The sequence below is a fragment of the Leucopleurus acutus genome (assembly GCF_964270905.1).
Source record: "Leucopleurus acutus genome assembly, chromosome: 19".
In the NCBI taxonomy this organism is placed as follows: domain Eukaryota; kingdom Metazoa; phylum Chordata; class Mammalia; order Artiodactyla; family Delphinidae; genus Leucopleurus; species Leucopleurus acutus.
The window spans coordinates 10812372-10832091 of NC_139161.1; the positions used below are offsets into that span (position 1 = coordinate 10812372).

At 46.6% G+C, this 19720-nt stretch overlaps 1 protein-coding gene across 7 annotated transcripts in view; it reads left to right on the top strand.

Annotated features, from left to right (window-relative positions):
* Positions 1 to 19720, top strand: part of RNF213 (ring finger protein 213) — a 110275-nt gene that overhangs the window by 60061 nt on the left and 30494 nt on the right. For all 7 annotated transcript variants that reach the window (XM_082861188.1, XM_082861191.1, XM_082861190.1 and 4 more), the window contains 15 exons: positions 41 to 208; positions 1167 to 2322; positions 3007 to 3200; positions 3419 to 3571; positions 4197 to 7802; positions 9376 to 9512; positions 9926 to 10021; positions 10916 to 11034; positions 12340 to 12459; positions 12971 to 13113; positions 13662 to 13797; positions 14066 to 14204; positions 16622 to 16813; positions 17576 to 17721; positions 18756 to 18910. In XM_082861188.1, coding sequence (XP_082717314.1) covers positions 41 to 208; positions 1167 to 2322; positions 3007 to 3200; positions 3419 to 3571; positions 4197 to 7802; positions 9376 to 9512; positions 9926 to 10021; positions 10916 to 11034; positions 12340 to 12459; positions 12971 to 13113; positions 13662 to 13797; positions 14066 to 14204; positions 16622 to 16813; positions 17576 to 17721; positions 18756 to 18910 — 6660 coding nt within the window. The remainder of the gene's footprint in view (positions 1 to 40; positions 209 to 1166; positions 2323 to 3006; positions 3201 to 3418; positions 3572 to 4196; positions 7803 to 9375; positions 9513 to 9925; positions 10022 to 10915; positions 11035 to 12339; positions 12460 to 12970; positions 13114 to 13661; positions 13798 to 14065; positions 14205 to 16621; positions 16814 to 17575; positions 17722 to 18755; positions 18911 to 19720) is intronic.

Below are 19720 nucleotides of genomic sequence, written 5' to 3' on the forward strand. Positions count from 1 at the left end.
GCCTCTCAAAAATGACCTCTGATTGTGTACTGTTCCACAGATTTCCCCAGACACAGTTCTACACTTAATCCTTCCTGAGGGCCACGGAGGCCACGAGGAGGTGCGAGACTACTCTTTAGAAGAGCTGAAGGAGCTTTTGAACAAATTGATGCTGATGTCTGGCAAGAAAGATCACAACAATGTTGAAGTCGTAGAGGTATTTTCTGAGGTAAGGGTTTGTATCTATGTTGGAGCAGGTATCCTACTCCCATCTGTTTGGACTGAGGACTCTCACCGCTGAGGTGCCTGGGAAAGTCAGAAGAGTTTGAGTTTGTATTTATTTGTTTATTTTTAAATTTTATTTATTTTATTTATTTATTTTTGGCTGTGTTGGGTCTTCGTTGCTGCACGCAGGCTTTCTCTAGTTGCGGTGAGCGGGGGCAACTCTTCGTTGAGGTGCGTGGGCTTCTCATTGCAGTGGCTTCTCTTGTTACAGAGCACAGGCTCTAGGCGCACGGGCTTCAGTAGTTCTGGCTCACAGGCTCTAGAGCGCAGGCTTAGTAGTTGTGGTGCACGGGCTTAGTTGCTCCGCGGCATGTGGGATCTTCCCGGACCAGGGCTCGAACCCATGCCCCCTGCACTGGCAGGCAGATTCTTAACCACTGCGCCACCAGGGAAGCCCTGAGCTTGTATTTAATTCATAGGAATCACTCTGCTCTTAAACCCATGGAGAGTGGAGCCAGTGGGTTGCAGAATGCATGTATTCAGAAATCATGACCCAAAGAGATGTCGATTTACTCTGTAAATCAGCAAGCATCCCCAAGTACTTAACGATGTACATGGACATCCTTCATCAACATCCGAAGTAATCGTGATGAGAAAGGCATGTCGATTTATGTCATGGTCTCTCCTTTTGATTATGAGTTTTGTCCTTAAAGTTCATTTGTATTTTATAAATGGTTTCCTTTATCTTTACAACGTATTGCTTCCTAAAGAAGAGACTGTGGAAATGAGGAAGGAAGGCCTTCTGTGATCAGTCTCATGCTCGATATCACACAGTGAACCATGGAGAAAACATGAACCCCAGCCCTTCAAATTATCAATCTGTTTGTGTTATTCTAGACTGTTGTGTCCTTCTCTCTGCGGTCAGCTCTGTGACGTCTGCCTCCTGCTTCCATTTGCAACAGGTGTTTTGCAACGTGCAGAGGCTTGTCCAGTCCTTTATAAACCTGTACTCTGCCGGAAATATGCTGTTCAGGGCCTGGACGGCCGAGGTGTACTGCTCCCCCCGGAAGGGTGCCTCCATCCGGATGGACTTCGGTCTGCAGCTCGTGCGCCAGCTCGTGGAGAGCGGGCCAGTCGCTGAGCTGCTCGAGACCCTCTGCCGGCAGATGGAGGACTTCCTGGACCAGTGGGAGAGATTCGTGGCAGAGAAGCGAGCTGAGCACTTTTACCTCAACTACTATACTGCCGAGCAGCTGGTTTACCTGGGCTCGGAACTCAGGAAGCAGGTGCCCAGCAGTGCCGCCCTCACCATGCTCTCCTTCATCAAAGGCAACTGCACCCCTAGGGACGTCTCGGAGGCCTGCCGGGGGCCCAATGGCAGGGCCATCACACACCAGGAGAGTACAGTGGTTGAAGAATTGCCACTGTTGCTCTTCTCTGAGTCCAGACTGGTGGACAAGCTGAGGGTCATCATGAAGCACTCGATGACGTGCATGAGTGTCTTCCTGCCTCACTGCCTGGACCTGGAGGCCCTTGGCCACTGTCTGGCTCGCCTGGCGAGGATGGCTGGGCCCCCTGTGCAGCGGGAGCTCCCCAGAGGCCTGCAGGACGGCCAGCCGAATCTCGTCGTCTGTGGCCACTCTGAGGTGCTGCCAGCCGCCCTGGCCATCTACATGCAGACCCCGAACCAGCCCCTGCCCACCTACGACGAGGTGCTGCTCTGCACCCCAGAGACCACGTTCGAGGAGGTGGCGCTGCTCCTGCGTCGCTGCCTGACCCCGGGCTCCCAGGGACTCAGGGTCTACAGCCTGCTGTACGCAGACCAGCTGAGCTACGAGGTGGCCTGCCGGGCGGAGGAGCTCTTCCTGAGGCTGTGCATGCAGCGCCACCAGGAGCACTACCGGCTCGTGATGGTCTGTGACCATGAGCGAGAGCACTGCTACCTCCCCTCAGCCTTCAGCCAGCACAAGGTTCTCATCACCCCCCAGGCGGCCCTCAAGGACATCCAGGCCTACCTGGCTCACCACTTCCGGGTCCCGGAACAGACCCCGTCAGCCGCTGCCACGTTCCGGGACCACATGTGTGTTGGGATCGTGGCCTCGGAGAGAGCGGGTGTCGGTAATGATGGCTGCTGGGTCCCTGAGTCCCAGGGACCACCTGATGGCCCTTCCCTGTCCAATGGGGTGGGGGGTGAGCTCAGATGAGCCCTTTTGCAGGTGGGGAAACTGAGTCTCCAGAGGATTGACTCACCTGAAGTTGTAAATCGTGACCCATACTGGAGCGGGACACCGTTTCTCACATGGTTTCCAGCTTGGCTGAGCCATCTTCCCCCTTTAAACTAGCATCTCTGCAGTTTCCTCTTTTTTTTTTTTTTTTTTAAGTCCGTTGGCTACTTTGGGGTTGATGTGGGTCCTGAGCGGGCTGAGGTATAATTACCCCATCTTGAGAAGAAACGGATGCCTCTGCCTTCAGTCACCATCATGATTTTCATTCTGTTGACTGTATCCCTTTAACATTACTACCTTCTTTCCAGTGCAAATTGCTCCCCGCCCCCGGGAGCGAACTCTGCTGTTTCTGTCCTTATGCTCAGACTGCCATCCTTAGTCCCAGGAAGCAGCAAGGATGGTGGGTGGGTAACAGCAAGGAAATCTGAGGGTTCGAACGTGCGTCCTTTAACCTGATGTTAGGTTGCATCGGTTTTGAATTTTGTACAAAGAGAAACGATTTGTAGTGACTCTTTCTGGTCATTCTCACTCTTGATCCGTAGCCCTGGCGCCTAATTTTTGTATGTTCACGTCACAGGAAGGTCTCTCTTTGTGAAGAGGTTGCACGGCCAACTGAAAATGAAGTTTAATGGAGAAAAAGTGCCTCTAAAAATTATTCGATTGATCAACCCTCAGGTGGATGAGAATGAAGTCCTGGGCTCCCTCCTGCCTTTCCTGGACGCCCGGTATCAGAGGAGACCCATTGTATTCCACTTTGACGTGACCTCTTCAGTAAGTGCCCGCAGGTTCTAGCTGAGTGGCCGTGCTGGGAAAGACACAGCTCCCACATCCTGCCTTGCCCCCTTCCCAGTATAAAGACTTGCTTCTTTGTACATGTATTGATACTCAGTATCATCGTTATCAAAGAGCTGAATAAGAGGGTCCTTAGGGTTGGGAGGATTGGTGTCTTTTGTGTACGTATTTACAGACCCACGTCATTCTGTCTTTAGGTGCAGACTGGAATTTGGGTGTTTCTTTTCAAACTCCTCATTCTCCAGTACTTAATGGATGTAAATGGGAAGATGTGGCTTCGGAACCCATGCCACTTATATATCGTTGAAATCCTGGAAGGGAGTTCGCTGCCACGGAGGCCTTTGAAGCTGGTGTGTATCAGGGCACTTTCATGTTACTGTTGGGGTGGGGGCTTCGATACGTTTTTGTGATTCCCCACTTTTGCCTTAGCAAAGTAGCTGAGTGCAATGTTAGTAAAGACAGATCTTTAAACTTATTTTTAAGTAATGCCTGGAATAAAAAGATTCTTTTATTAATTAGCAGTATCTTAGATTTGTTCTCATCGGGATGGATGCTGTATGTCTGGGTTAAATGCCAGTGGTGCTGGGAATGCAGAAAACTCATTTGCTAGGAGGAGCACCATCTTTCTTAATGGTAGCTGACAGGGAAAGGAGACTTTCATCATCTCAGTTTCTTAACAAAAGGGAGTTTTATGCGGACATACACACACACGTGCACGCGTATGTACTTGATGGAGAGATTTAGTTCCAAGAGGTTGGGTAGAAAAGGGCTTTGTGATCGACAGTGCAGCTCATATGATGCCTGAATGTGCAAAAGGTAACACCCCATGCAAAGAGGAATCTACAGAAATCCCTTCATGGAAAGTGATTTTTCGTAAAGGTCCATGCAGTCTAGACCATGTGGAGGATTAAAACACAAAAGCATTTTTTAGGCAATTCAGCCATAACTCATTTCATTTGTGTCTCTTCTTTCCAGAGTACACTTGTCCCCCAGTTCAATTTTCTAGACATCTTCCCCAAAGTCACGTGCAGGCCTCCCAAAGAAGTGATCAGCATGGAGCTGGATCCTCAGTGGAGCTATGAAGAGCCAGGAATGGACCAGAGAGCGTTCTGCAGTGAAACATTCCAGAGACCTTACCAATATCTAAGGCGGTTCCATCAGAAAGAAAACCTAGACACATTTCAGTACCAAAAAGGCTCTGTTGAGGGCAGCCCCGGTGAATGCATCCAACATCTCCTGATTTACTGTGGGGTGATAAACCCATCCTGGTCAGAGCTTCGGAACTTTGCTCGGTTCTTGAACTACCAGCTCCGAGATTGTGAGGCGTCTCTCTTCTGCGATCCCAGCTTTGTTGGAGACACTCTGGTGGGTTTCAAGAACTTTGTGGTCACCTTCATGATCTTCATGGCACGAGATTTCGCCACGCCTACACTTCACACATCCGACCAAAGCCCAGGGAAGTACACAGTCACCATGGACGGGGTCAAGGAAAAAGATCTTGCCCCTTTTACTCTCCGGAAGAGGTGGGAGTCAGAGCCCCACCCGTACGTGTTCTTCAACAGTGACCACACATCCATGACGTTCATAGGCTTCCATTTCCAGCCCAATCAGAACGGCGGTGTTGACGCCATTGACCGCTTGAGTGGGGAAGTAATCAAGAAGGATGTTATGACAGTGCAACTGTATGAGGGCCTGTTACTTCAGAGGGTGCCCTTCAATGTGGACTTTGACCAGCTGCCCCGACATGAGAAACTTGGAAAGCTGTGCCTGGCCTTGGGGATCCAGTGGCCCATCGACCCTGATGAAACATACGAGCTTACAACGGACAATATGCTTAAGATCCTTGCCATCGAGATGCGTTTCCGGTGTGGCATCCCTGTCATCATCATGGGAGAAACCGGCTGTGGGAAAACAAGACTCATTAAATTCCTCAGTGACCTGCGGCGTGGGGGTGCTGACGCTGACACCATGAAGTTGGTCAAGGTTCACGGAGGAACAGCTGCCGACATGATCTACTCCAAGGTCAGGGAGGCCGAAGCACTCGCCTGCTTCAATAAGGACCAATTTCAGCTAGACACCATCTTGTTCTTTGATGAAGCCAACACCACAGAGGCCATAAGCTGCATCAAAGAGGTCCTGTGTGACCACACAGTGGGTGGCAAGCCCCTGGTTAAGAATTCTGGCTTGCATATCATAGCAGCCTGCAACCCTTACCGGAAGCACACCCAGGAGATGATCTGCCGTCTGGAGTCAGCTGGATTGGGATACAGGGTTAGTGCAGAAGAGACGGCGGAGAGGCTTGGCTCCATCCCCCTGAGGCAGCTGGTGTACCGCGTTCACGCTCTGCCGCCGAGCCTGATCCCCCTGGTGTGGGACTTCGGACAGTTGAATGACTCAGCAGAAAAGCTCTACATCCAGCAGATTGTCCAGAGACTGGTGAACTCCATCGTGATGGTGCAGAGCGAGACTCGTGTGATCACCGAAGTGCTTTCTGCCTCTCAGGGTTTCATGAGGAAAAGACAAAATGAATGCAGTTTTGTCAGCCTCAGGGATGTGGAACGCTGTGTGAAAGTTTTCAAATGGTTTTACGACCACAGTGAGATGCTCTTGTCTAAGCTGGATTCCTTTCTCTGCGAGTCTGATGTCATCCAAAATGACTTTGAGAGAGATCCCATCCTCTGGTCCTTGGTGCTGGCCATCGGGGTATGTTACCACGCCTCTTTAGAGAAGAAGGAATCTTATCGGAAAGCCATTTGCAGGTTCTTTCCAGAACCATATAATGATAGCAAGATTATCCTGCATGAGATAACACAAACCCAGGATCTTTTTCTGAATGACATATCTCTGAGGAAAACCATCGCTAAGAACTTGGCTTTGAAGGAGAATGTCTTCATGATGGTTATCTGCATCGAGCTCAAGATTCCTCTCTTCCTGGTGGGCAAGCCCGGCAGCTCCAAATCTCTCGCCAAGACCATCGTGGCAGATGCCATGCAAGGCCAGGCTGCGCACTCGGACCTATTCCGGAGCCTGAAGCAGGTCCATCTGGTGTCGTTCCAGTGTAGCCCTCATTCCACCCCACAGGGCATTATAGGCACCTTCAAGCAGTGTGCCCGCTTCCAGCAGGGGAAAGACCTGGAGCAGTACGTCTCCGTGGTGGTGTTAGATGAGGTTGGACTGGCAGAAGACTCGCCCAAAATGCCCCTGAAGGCTCTGCACCCACTGCTGGAAGATGGATGCATTGAAGACGATCCCGCCCCCCACAAAAAAGTTGGCTTCATAGGCATTTCCAACTGGGCCCTGGACCCCGCCAAGATGAACCGGGGTATTTTTGTGTCACGTGGCAGCCCCAATAAGAGAGAGCTCATTGAGAGCGCCAGGGGAATTTGCTCTTCAGAGCCCCTCGTCCAAGAAAGAATCCGAGGATACTTTGCATCCTTTGCCAAAGCCTATGAAACAGTATGTAAGAGGCAGGACAAGGAGTTCTTTGGGCTCCGTGACTACTACAGCCTCATCAAAATGGTGTTTGCCGCGGCAAAAGCCTCTAATAAAGAGCCTTCCCCTCAAGACATCGCACAAGCTGTCCTTCGGAACTTCAGTGGCAAAGACGACATCCATGCCCTGGATATTTTTTCATCCAATTTACCTGAGGCAAAGTGCACAGAAGAAATCAGCACCATGCATTTGATCCAGCAGAACATATACGGTGATCTTCAGAAGGCATCTGGCAGAGAGCTGGACGACTCCGAATCCCGCTACCTGCTCGTGCTGACCAGAAACTATGTGGCCCTGCAGATCCTGCAGCAGGCGTTCTTCAGTGCAGACCAGCCAGAGATTATTTTTGGATCCAGTTTTCCCAAGGACCAAGAGTACACCCAGATCTGCAGAAATATCAACCGAGTGAAGATATGCATGGAAACCGGCAAGATGGTGGTGCTGCTCAATCTACAGAACCTCTATGAGAGCCTCTATGATGCGCTCAATCAGTACTACGTCTACCTCGGTGGCCAGAAGTACGTGGACCTCGGTCTGGGGACCCATCGGGTCAAATGTCGGGTTCACCCAGACTTCCGCTTGATAGTCATCGAAGAGAAAGATGTCGTCTACAAACATTTTCCCATCCCCCTCATTAACCGGCTAGAGAAGCACTATCTGGACATCAACACTGTTTTGGAGAAATGGCAGAAGAATATCGTGGAAGAGCTTAAGGTCTGGGTGGAGAAGTTCATAGACGTGAAAGCAGAGCAGTTTCTAGCCAGACCCAAGTACAGCCCTTCCGATGTCTTCATGGGCTACCACTCAGACACGTGTGCCTCTGTGGTGCTCCAGGTCATAGAGCGGCTGGGGCACAAGGTCTTGACGGATGAGCTTTACCAGGAGGTATCTGAGCAGGCCAAACTGGTGCTGCTGGACTGTGCCACACCTGATGCTGTAGTTCGGCTGAACGCTTCCTCACTAGGCCTGTTCACCGCACAGTCCCTGTCGCAAGCATACTATTACAGGCAGCAGCATAACTCCTTTGCAGACTTCTTCCAGGCTCACCTTTGCACGATGGATGCGGGGCGCCGTGCCGTCTTCACAGAGGTGATTATCTTTCTATATTTTACCCTTTTTCTCTTTTACCTCAGGGTCCTTGACTCGCTAGCATCAAGAATTCAAGATTCTTTGCAAGTCAGTGTATAGGAACCATAAATGAATGTGTTGAGACTTTTGGTTCCTCTCCTTGGCAAGTGCAAGGAGACCTATATATTTATACATGTTAGTTTAACCAAGTTTCGAGTGCCCATTTTTCTGCAGTGCTGTGCACAGTGTTCACTTCAACAAATGAGGTTCGAGTACACTGGGGATATAAAGATGAATTAACACAGGGCTTGGCCTTGGTCTACATACAGTGTAAGGTGGAAGGACACTCATGAACGGGTACTGTTGATATCTTATGACAGTGCTATCCACAGAGGCAAAGAGGAGCAACACAGATCAGGATACGAGGTCGCGTGAACCCATCTTTAATAAGAGATGACCGTCAAGCTAATTGTAAAGTATGGTTGGGAAGGTATTATAGGCAGAGGACCTTATTTGAGCAAGGATGTCAAGGTTTAAAACAACACAGTCTGTGCAGGAAACCAGGAGTTAAAGGCTGATGAAGCTTAAAGTTCAAGGCTGCGAGTGCTGAGAGATGGGGATGAGATATAACTGGAGAGACTTCATGGAGGGTCTTGTCAGTAGCACCAAGGAGCTTTGTCTTCCTTGTAGAGAGGGGAGTGATGGAGAAATGTGTGTGGAGAGAGGAAGGAAAAAAGTCCGATAAAAGACTCACAGAAAAGATAGACCAGTAGGGAGGCTGCAGTACCAGTTCAGTCAAAGTAGAGGATGGATGGGTGGAATTGAGACATAGTAGGGATGCAGATTGGCAGAGGTAATGATTGATTCCTTATAGGGGCTCTGGGAGATGGAGGAGGCTAGACATGGCTCCCTGGATTCTTCCTTGGATGACCAAAAGTTTGGTTAATCACAATCTAGGTATGAGCAGCAAGTTTGGCAGAGGCAGTGGTGAATTCCATTTGGGATGGGCTTTGATGTTCCTGTAACATCTAGGTAGACTATCATGCAGTTGGATATAGGAATAGGAAACTCAGTGGTAAGGCCAGCCTGGAGATAACGATTCAGGACCTAGGATATCAGCATGCCCTTAAGGAGTGTATTTGTTGCACTGTGCGGTGTGATCCAGTGGCAGGGGAGAATTGCTAACAGCTGTGGGAAGGGACATGAATGGCCAACTCGATCTGAAAGTATGAAGTAAGATTGCAAAGGAGAAATGGCGTTTGTTCTGAGCCCTAAGGTATCATCAGAACTGTCAGTAGGATCCAAAGTAGGAAAAGACACTGGAGTCTAGGAAGAAGACTTGAAGGCCTCTTAGGGACAGGGTGACTCTTCTCTCCAATACGTTTGATCCTGTAGGTTCTGTTTACCTCAGCACTGCCTCGTTTTGGAAAACTCCACTGGGTTTGTATTCTTTTCTGTCTGTGTACCAACTGCACACTGAGGAGCCCATGGAAGATATTTGCTGAACATCCTCATGTTTCTGGGATCTAAACCTAGCGGACGTGCAACCCTTTCTTGCATTCCAGCGAATTATTTGCATTTCCTGCCTTTGCAGATCACAACGTTCTCCAGACTGCTAACCAGTCATGACTGTGAACTTTTAGAATCAGAAGTAATGGACAGGGCTCTGAAACTCACCATCCTGTCACTGCAGCACTTTGACACCGAGTACTCCTTCCTCAGGGAAGTTCGGTGAGGGTCTCTGCCTTCCCCTCCCGTTCCTTTCCCTCCTCAGGATCCATCACTTTGTATTTCATATGTATGGCTATGGTAACCACTGGTGTTCTCACCACTTTTGGTTAGTGAACCTTGAGGACATGTGACTCTGAAAAGGATGTTGTTAAATTCTCCAGGTGTCCTTCTCGTCTCTGTTATCCTCTGCAAAAACAGCCCTCTCTGAATCCAGCATCCTTATGCCTCATTGGGAGGCATTTATTGGGGCTTTTTTCTTTCTCCGCTGGATTGTCTACCCACCTTACTTGCAGAGGAAAATCCCACCTGAATAGTTTTTCTATATACCCCTTCTATTTCCCATCACTTTGGAGAATATTATCACCAATTTTTAGGACAGAAAACTCACTTGGATAATTTCCTTTTTCTTTCAGAAACTGCTTAGCTCACAAAGCCAGTTATAAAATCCTCATTATTCAAACAGATTTTGAAGATGGAATTCACAGTGCTCAGCTCATCGCTTCAGCAAAGTATGTTTTTGTTATTTTTCTCGGAAACTGCGTAGGAAACTCCAAATTTATTCAGGAGCTCCTAAAGAATTTCTTCCCTGAAAACTGTATAGTATCAGAATGAACATTAAAAATAAGAATAAAAATTATTCTCCCTTTTTATTCCTCTAAATGTGGACTAGAGAAACAAAGAGAGAAAAGGCTCATAACAACACAAAAATAGCCAAATGCAACAAGTGTAAATAACAGAATATTAGCAGGATATAAAAGAGTATCCTTGGAACATATGTTAGCAGACATAATTTGGTCATTATTTATTTTAAACTACATGATATGAAGTTATTGCAAGTTTAAGGGCCATAATGGTATTTAAATGCTTTCAGTTGTATTTGTTGGGCAGCTTTATATTGTTTGTAGGGGAAATTTGATACTTTTAGAATTAACTACGTTCCCTTATTACTTGATGTTTAAGTAAAAGTAATTTCTGGGCCTTCTAAAGCATTGGAAACCATATTTCATATCTTGGTTGTCTTTGGCCATTGGTTGTCTGTTCACAGAACTCTGTTTCTTGAAATGGAAAGGTCCGCCAGCCTTACCTTAGTAGCATCAGAGCAAGCACATCAAGGATTGTAAGATAGGGTTCCTGACCAATAAAAAAAAAAAAGCCATTTCAAAGCAGAGGGATGCAAGAATGGGGGAAAGAGATGAGCCTACTTAGAGAGGTCTTGCTCCCATTCTCTTGTAAGAGAGGATAGCAAGCTTGAGGGTATGAAATCTATTTAAAGCTAAAAAAATGTGAGATGGAACTTGACCGCTCCGAGGACACCCTTCAGGCATTTTACAACGTCCATTTTGTTTATTTTCTTGGGTTTTGTTTTGATTTATTTTGTCTTTGCTTGTTTGTTTTTAAAATAGGTATTCTGCTATAAATGAAATCAACAAGATACAAGGAAATAAGGACTATGTCTTAGTCTATTTCATCACAAAACTGTCCCGGATGGGAAGTGGAACGTCCTTTGTAGGATCCCATGGAGGTAGGACCAAAATATTAGTGAATATGTTTGTTTAATGATGTTTAAGTTGTTTCTAATTTGGTCCTATGATGTACAAAATCTGACATTGGAACATTAATATTAATCTCAACAATATTTTTTTCATTGAGATTTCTTACTGCTGATTAATGCAAAAAACACTCATCTTTGGACTGGCTGTTCCAACATATAGCACTTCTTTCATCACTTGTCGATAAACACTTGATTAATCTCTGGTTCCTCACCTTTTACTATATGGATAATGCAGAGAGAGAGTTCCAGCTAACAGTGTTACTAATGCATGGATACTTTATGCCTGCTTCTGGGGTGGGGAAATGCTATCTTAAATCTCTCTCTCTCTCTTTTTTTTTCCTGAGGAATTAGCCACCAAATATTTATTACACAGGCACACCTCGTTTAATTGCACTTTGCTTTATTACACTTGACGGATACTGCGTTTTTTACAAATTGAAGGTTTGTGCCAAGTCTATCGGTGCCATTTTTCTGAAAGCATTTGCTCACTTCATGTCTCTGTGTCATATTTTGGCAATTCTCGCAATATTTCAAACATTTTCATTATCATATGTTCTATGGTGACGTGGGATCAGTGACCTTTGATGTTACTATTACGACTAGCTGAGGGCTCAATGAGGGTTAGCATTTTTTAGCAATGCAGTATTTTTTTGGTTGCTTTGTTTTTGTGTGTGCTATACAGTATTTTTTAATTAAGGCATGTACATTGTTTTTTGAGACATAATGCTATTGCACACTTAATAAAATACAGTATAATGTAAACATAACTTTTATAGGCACTGGGAAACCAAAAAACTTGTGTGATTCAATTTATTGTAATATTTGTTTTTTCGTGATGGTCTGGACCTGATCCCAAAGTATCTCCAAGGAATCCCCTGTATGAGAAAATTAGTGTTCTAGAAATAGGTAAATAACAGTTTACTTTAATAATTTCATAGTTAATGGGGGGCAAAGCTTGCCGTTGTCTCACACCCCTCTACTAATTATGATACAGCAAGTTTAATAACAAATTTATAAAAGAATCACAAGCCTTCTTCAAACATTTTTTACAAAGTAGTCATCTCAGTTCTTAAAACTGAATTTTATGTTAAAGTTGCTAACAGCTGTAGCATGACATCTATATGGTTCCTGTGTATATTGAAGGAATTAGACTTCAGGATACAAATTGTTCATTCCGCAGTGCGTTGAAACATAGGGTTGGTAGTGTATCCCTGCTTATGACTGACAGGAAGAAACCAGAGGAGACAGGGAAGCTTCTGGGGCTTGTTTTCCCAGGGCTGTGGCAGTCTGTACACATCGACGACCTCCGGAGATCCACAGTGATGGTTTCGGACGTGACTAAATTGCAGGATGTGGCCATCAGCCAGCTGTTTAAACCAGAAGATCAGCCTGAGTGTGAGTGTGGAGGAAAGGTCCTCGGGGAGACAGGATGGTGGGAGTGGCTGCAGGGAGGTGTGTGCGGCGCTGCGAGGATGGGACCTTAGGCTACCATTCCCTTGGGTCCAACACCTGCCCCTCGGCAAGAGCTCGGGACATGTTTGCTGAACTGAGTGATGATGAATCGAGGGCACTGTCTACTGCTTTCCAAGGCCAGGAGAAGACAGTATTTCCACAGGAAAGGTAGGTCTTTGCAGGTGCCTGTGGAACATGTCAGATTCTGTCTGCCCTGCCTCCCGGATCAGCCATCCGAGCCCAGGACGGAGGTTCGGGTTGCACTGATGGACCACATCCAGTGGGCGAACAGAGGCTGATCTGCATGACTGACGGCCTGTCCTTTGGGGACCCTCCCCCGAGCTGTTGCCAGGGAAATCCCAGTGGTTAGAGCCCCAGCACGCCACGTAGAGGCTGTTGCCAGCGCTCCCCTTCCACCTCTGAACAGTAACTCCATTGTTTTGCTTCTATGCAGTGGAGGTGGAACACGGGGCCCAAGACGATGGTGAGGAGGTGATGGAAACTGAGGTGGCCACATCAGGGGAAGTGGCAGAGGTGGAAATGGAGACAGAAAGTTCTGAGGCAATGGACAGCCCGACCTCTGGACCAGGAAGTGATGTGAGTTCTTGCTCTTTCTAGTCCTCTGAGCCTCCGTGCTGTTGGGCTGCCCTTCCTTAGACTTGTCTGAGGAGTGGACTCAGCTGTCCAGGGCTTAGCCCAACACTCCTCCCCCTGCCACTGCAAGTGCAGGTGAATTACCAGTACCAGATCTGACCTTGGCTTTTCCTGGTGTCCCCTGGTCAGTTTTGCTCTGATCCTTGACCACTGACGGGGTCCCCAGGCACACGGGATCATGTTGCAGTGGTTTCCTTTTTTTTACTTTTTATGGCTGTACCACGTGGGTTGTAGGATGTTAGTTCCCTGACTAGGGATTGAACCCAGGCCCACAGCAGTGAAAGTGCCGGAGCCTTAACCACCGGACCGCCAGGGAGTTCCCTCACAGTGGTTCTAAGGGGAGCTTGGCAAGGGCACGTGGCGGGAGCTTGGGCAGGAGGAACACTGTGCCCCCTGCACATAGGCGCTTAGACCTTGTCTCCCATGTGTCGCCTGGCTTCTCCTGACTTGTAAGTGACAGAAACGGAAGGTTTGATTGTCTCTGTCGACAGACGCAGATCCTGGACACCACCAGGCTGCTGGGAAGCTGTATCCAGGGCGCCGTGGGCATGCTCAGAGACCAGAACGAGGCTTGTCAGCGCAGCATGCGGAGGGTGTCCATTCTCCTCAGCCTCCTAGACGAAGATGGCAAGTACAGAGGCGTGGGGCCCCTCTTGCCTGCACCCCAGCCTGGGCTCCTTCTTTGGACCATGAATCATCACCCCGCTGCCGCTTTCTGTGGCTCCCAGAAGCAGCTGGCCCCCTGGGAATCTAAGTGCACCTCCGGGATTTCTGTAGACCTGGCCTGCCCAAAGGAAACGGGCTTACCCTCCTGCTGGGGCAGGTCAGGGATGCAGAGCCTACCACTCGGTGCCCGGGGATGTGCTGAGTGCCCATCTGCTCTGCTTTTCCATAGCCGCTTTCTTACGGGTCACCAAGATGCGCCTCTCTGTCCTTTTAAAGAAGCAAGAAGAGAACTACATCTACAGTGTGAAAGACTGGGTGGTGAGGGAAGCCTCCAATCAGGACGCTCTGCAGGAAGCCGGCACGTTCAGGTACTGCCGTGAAGGGAAACCAGGGCTGGCTGGGGGGTGGATGCATGGCTCTTCCAGCCGAGGAGAGGCTTCTTTCCAAACCTCTGAGAAATTCAGAGCTGTCAGTATTTTTTCCCCAGAGCACAAGATGGTCTGGGCGGCAGTTACATGGGGTTTGCCAGACTCTTTTCTCTACTTTTGTGTGAGTTTAAATTTTTTCGTAACACAAAACAAAACAAAACAACCCAGAACATCGGTTCCTGTTGGATGTAAACTTGTACCAGCATGTCCATTACCATAGAAATGGGTGCCTTTTTAGGTTAGTAAATTAAGGGAGGGAAGCGAAGTTGTTTTCCCAGGCCTCCTGCGTGAAGTTATTTGATAACTACAAAAATAAGACCCAGAGTATTCATTTGTTGTCCCTGGTCCTTTTTCTGCAAAACTTGACATTGTTTTCAAGACTAGCCCGTGACGACCTTTGTGACTGAGGCAGGGGGCATTTGCTCTGGATCCCAAATGGAAGATTCCACCCGCCCCTGTCGGCAGGGTCGTCTTAGACCTGTGACTTCACCACCCTGGCCCTCAGTTTCTTCATCTCTGAGAGAAAGGTTAACTCATCCGGAGGCTTGGATTCAGCAGGGGTGTGTCGCCTTCATGCCATTGGCAGGGGGGACACGTGGGAACATCCAGGGTTAAATGGACCATGTGAGCTTATTGATGCTGGGTTTGTGACTGTAGGGTTTTTCTGCTTCTGTGTTTTTCTGTAGTTAGCCTTCATTTCTTTCCTAATTGTACCTTCTGAAGGAACTTTATAAGATTAGATTTGGACCTAGAATTATTTTCATTTCCCTTGGTTCCTCTGTATGGATTTTACTAAATGCTGGTTTTTACATAAATGCTTCCTAAAATCTGTATTTTCAATGTACCCTTGACACCACCCCTTCACTACTGCACTTCCCACATTTGCCAGTGTTCAAAGGGTGTTCATAGTGGCAAGGGTGGCCCCACTTGTCGCTGCTCTGCTGTTTGCTCTGCGCCAGGACTGGCCCCCTTGCGCTCAGGGGCCGCCGTGGCATCCGCCAGCATCTGAGCCCAGGTGGAGCTCGGGCCACTGGCCCGTTCTCACAAGGCTTTGGAAGCTAACTGCTCGCCCTCCCTGTGTTTTGGATTTCAGTCATTTGCCCTCTTGGCATTAAATGATCCAAATTGGGATAGTCTTTACACAGTCAGCCCTCCATATCCTCGGGTTCCAAATTCACAGACGCAACCAACTGCGGGCCGAAAATATTCGGGGAAAAAACAAATCCAGAAAGTTCCAAAAAGCAAAACTTGAATTTGCCACATGCTGGCAACTATCTGCATAGCATTTACCTTGTATTTACAACAGTTTACGTAGTGTTGACTTTGTATTAGGTGTTATAAGTAATCTAAGGATGATTTAAAGTGTAAAGGAGGATGTACGTAGGTTATGTGCAAATACTACACCATTTTATATAAGGGACTTGAGCATCCTCAGATTTTGTATCTGTCAGGGTCCTGGAACCAACCCCTTATGGGTGTGGAGGGATGACTGTACTAGGGTTTTTCCAGCACCCAAAGTCTGCATATGTGACCAGGTACAGCTTCCCCCATTTCTCCCTGCAGCCAGCTTGTACCTTTCACTCTCACAGTTTTCTGCACATTTCTGGTTCAATATTTTTAAAAAGTATTTCTTTTTCTTTTCAAAATGGAACATGCATTTTTCTCCCCAATATTAATTACCTAGTAGTAGATTTCTTTGACCTTACCATAAGAATTTTTAAATGACTTAAGTTTATTTTTATAAAATAAAATATATTTTATTACTAAATATAATTGTACATGTATGAGTTAATATAAGCAGTCAAGTTTATATATATGTGTATATACGTATATATAAATATTCAGATCTAATGTACAAAACCATCAACAATAAAAACTAAGTTCTAGATAAAGATATGCTTTCTTGTTTAACGTACCTGGAATGAATTTACTTTGGTCTCTTTATTATATTCTATTCCCAACTGATTTTTTTTTTCTTAAAATAACATTTTTTTCAAATGAATTTGGTCATTCTTTTCTTTATTTATAGAGCCTGGATGACTTGTTCTGGAAAACAGCTATATAACAAAATAAAACAAATACTACTTGGCCTTTTCAACGAACTAATTCCAGTTTATTAGAGGTAGAATTAAGGACCTTTCCAATTCTGCCTCTAATCTTATTTCGATTTGTAAGTCTTTCTTCTAGTACTTAAGAATGATGTAAAAAAACATGAAAAACACAGCTACAGTGTAGGAGTAGTAGAGCAGATGTTTTGTTACTGCCAAGAAGGCACAAAATGTGAAAAGGATGCAGGCATCCCAGTGTGATCTGTGGTCCCTCAAACCTGAGCAGGCCTGCTTCTCTCCCAAACATAGGCAGACCATCTGGAAGCGGGTCCAGGGTGCTGTGACTCCCCTCCTGGCGAGCATGATATCTTTCATGGACAGAGATGGCAACCTCGAGCTGCTGACCAACCCACATTCTCCGTCCTGGGCAAGAGATCTTTGGATGTTTATTTTCAGTGACGTTAAGCTTCTGAACATTCCTCTTGTGGCAAATGATACAAGGTGAATAGAAGACTTTCTTTTCATGGGAAGGGAAAAAAACCCGTAACATAGCCACAAACTTAATAGGCTCTCCCAGGTGTTTGATGAAATATAGTTATGGGTTTTAGAATCACATTTAAGTTGGCTGTTTTTGTAGCCTGAAGGGTCATGGCATTACAGTAACAAAAGAGTTGACGTGAGTTCTGAGAAATACTTGTTTCATTCTCGGCTTTCCTCATTTCCCTGTTCTCAGAGCACCCTTTGCAGTTAAAATGGCCAGCTTCCACCTCGTCTACACTGGCGAAGCTGCACGTAGGAGAGCGTTTGTGTTGATTTTCCTGCTCCTCCTGCCAATGGCGGGAACCACAGAGCCTATCCCTAGACCCGATCTTGTGTAACTCAAGCTCAGCTGGCCTGCCAGAACCTTCCTGTTTGGACTTCAGGGGGCTTCGATTCTCTTTGCCTAGGTATAGGGTAAGGGGGGGTTCAGACACCACCAGACTGGTTCTGCCCAAGACTTCAAGCAACCTACTTAACCCCTTCCAGCTGTGGTTTGTTTTTGTTTTGTCTGTAAAACCAAGAGATAACATAAGGTCATCCTTGAGTTCCTTTATAACATAAAGGTGAGCTGTTCAATAGACCGGGGAACTGTCTTTGTAACAGCCCACTAAGCCTCCCAGTTCTTAAGGATGGAGAGGAATTGGCATCAGGAGTGGATCTCGTCTTGTGTCTTGAGCGGCGTCTCACTAACCACATTCTTGGTCCTTGTTTGGCCGATTGCAGGTCTAAAGGGGAGATGTCCTACATCATAGTGCAGAACTACATGAACCTCTCAGAGGACACTTCCAACAGTGTCCCGTTTAGCTGGAGAATCAAGGACTATCTGGAGGAGCTGTGGGTCCACACTCAGTACATCACGGGAGATGAAGGTGAGCCCAGCGATGGTGGGAGGGGACGTGTTCTGGCAGGAGGAGACCCTGCTACCCGTCATAGGTGGTCACCCCCATTCTGAGTTCCCTGGGCAACTAAGGCACCAGGACTCAAGATGTCCCCAGCTGGGCCCTTCTCAGCAACTGCCAGTGACCAGAGTAGAGTAATACCTTTGCCCTGAGTCACAGGGCACCTTGCTCTGTTGTCACGTGCCAAGTAGTCTGGCCACAGACATTCCAGGAAAACCGGTGGTCACATAGCACTTTTGGGAAAGTCATCTTTCATACATGAAGTAATCTTTTCAAAGTTTATGTATAGTACTGCTTTTTAAAAATACAGGACAAAGATGGTTACTAGACTTGTAATCATTTCATAAGGTAGGCAGATGTCACATCACTGAAACTAACATAATATGATATATCAACTATATTTCAATTTTTTTAAAAAAAGGAAAGATTTCTTAAAAAAATACTGGTCAAAATACTTGAAGACGAACTTATTTTTCTAGGTAAGCATTCTGCCACTCTTTCTGAACAAACCTGAAGCAGTCTCTCTCCTGAAGAGAGAGTATTTCTCTTTCTCATACCATATCCTAACTGACCCTACTTTTCTATAATAGCATGTGACTTGGGGGCCAGCATCCCATCCACTAGACGGCAGATCTTTTTGATTTGAGCAGCATATGATCCCAGCCCCTGGAGGGCAACCCACTCATTCCTGGTTCGCTTGGGTCCGGGGTTCCCAAAGCACATTATGACTTGGTAGAAATAAACTTGATCTATCCCAGGTTGTGTTCTCTTTGGGGCTGGCTAGGCTTTTATGACCGGAATGGAACATTCCTTCTGACTTTGTTTCTGTTATTCCACTGAGAAGATATCTAAAGTGTCCAGAAATGATGATAAAAAATGATGATTAAAAAGGCAGCCTTATTAGAACCATGTCCATGTCCCTGCATTCAGCGGGTAAGGGGAGTCATGGTCAACATCCTCACCCCAAGCCGTTCTCCATCTCCCCCCTCACCCACCCCCGGCAGGACTGGCAGAGAAGTTAGTGGAGCTCTTTCAGCAGACCGCACTGGGCAGGTTTCTTGCTCAGCTCACTGTAGACCAGCGGCAAGAACTTCTTCAGTGCTACCTGAAGGACTTCCTTCTCTTGACCATGAGAGTGTCCACTTGGGAAGAGTTAAACGTGAGTACTGACTAGGGGGCAGGGTGAGGCTGGTAGAACGTGGACAAGATGCCAACATGGGAACTTTTCCTCAACTTCTGGAGCTGTAGTGTTTGTGGAACAGAATGTGGTCCAAGAGGACAGTGGTATGGGAAAATGCCACTGACCCCCTCAGAACTCTCGGGGCTGGATGCTTAGCCCACTGACCAGCGCCCCTAAAGCATGGAGCTTTTATTAACAGGAAGAAGACCTCCGATTTCCTGTGACACCTTCTTTTTAAATGTTTAGTTTTTCTTGAAGAAACTTAGGTAAATATTTAACTGATCACAGCAAGGTAATAATAATGATATTAACTAAAATTTCAATGGAAATATTGAAGATTTCAAACTTCAGTACCTAAAAAAGGAAACTGACAGATTTGAGGAAAACACACTTAACAGCCAACATGATTAAGGGTTAATAAAGTATTCTTAGGATACAATAAGAAAATCTCCTAATTTTTAAAAATGAGTGAAAGTTAGAAATTAACTATTAACAGAATAATTATACAGATGTCCAGAAAACACTGGAAAAAGTGCTCAGCCTCACTAGTAAATCAACAAGGCATGAACAACTTTTAGATACGATCTTTACTTGCTCTTGTGGCAAAACTGGTTTTTAAAACAGCCAGGAGTTCCTCCACTGCCAGTGGCGGTGTGAACGGCGTGGTGCTTCTGGAAAACCATCTGTCGGGATGAATGAAAAACTTCACAAAATCTGAACTGGTGATTCTGTCCTGAGAACGTTGTCGGAGACGTGGACAAATATTTTATTCACAGGAATGTTCTTTGC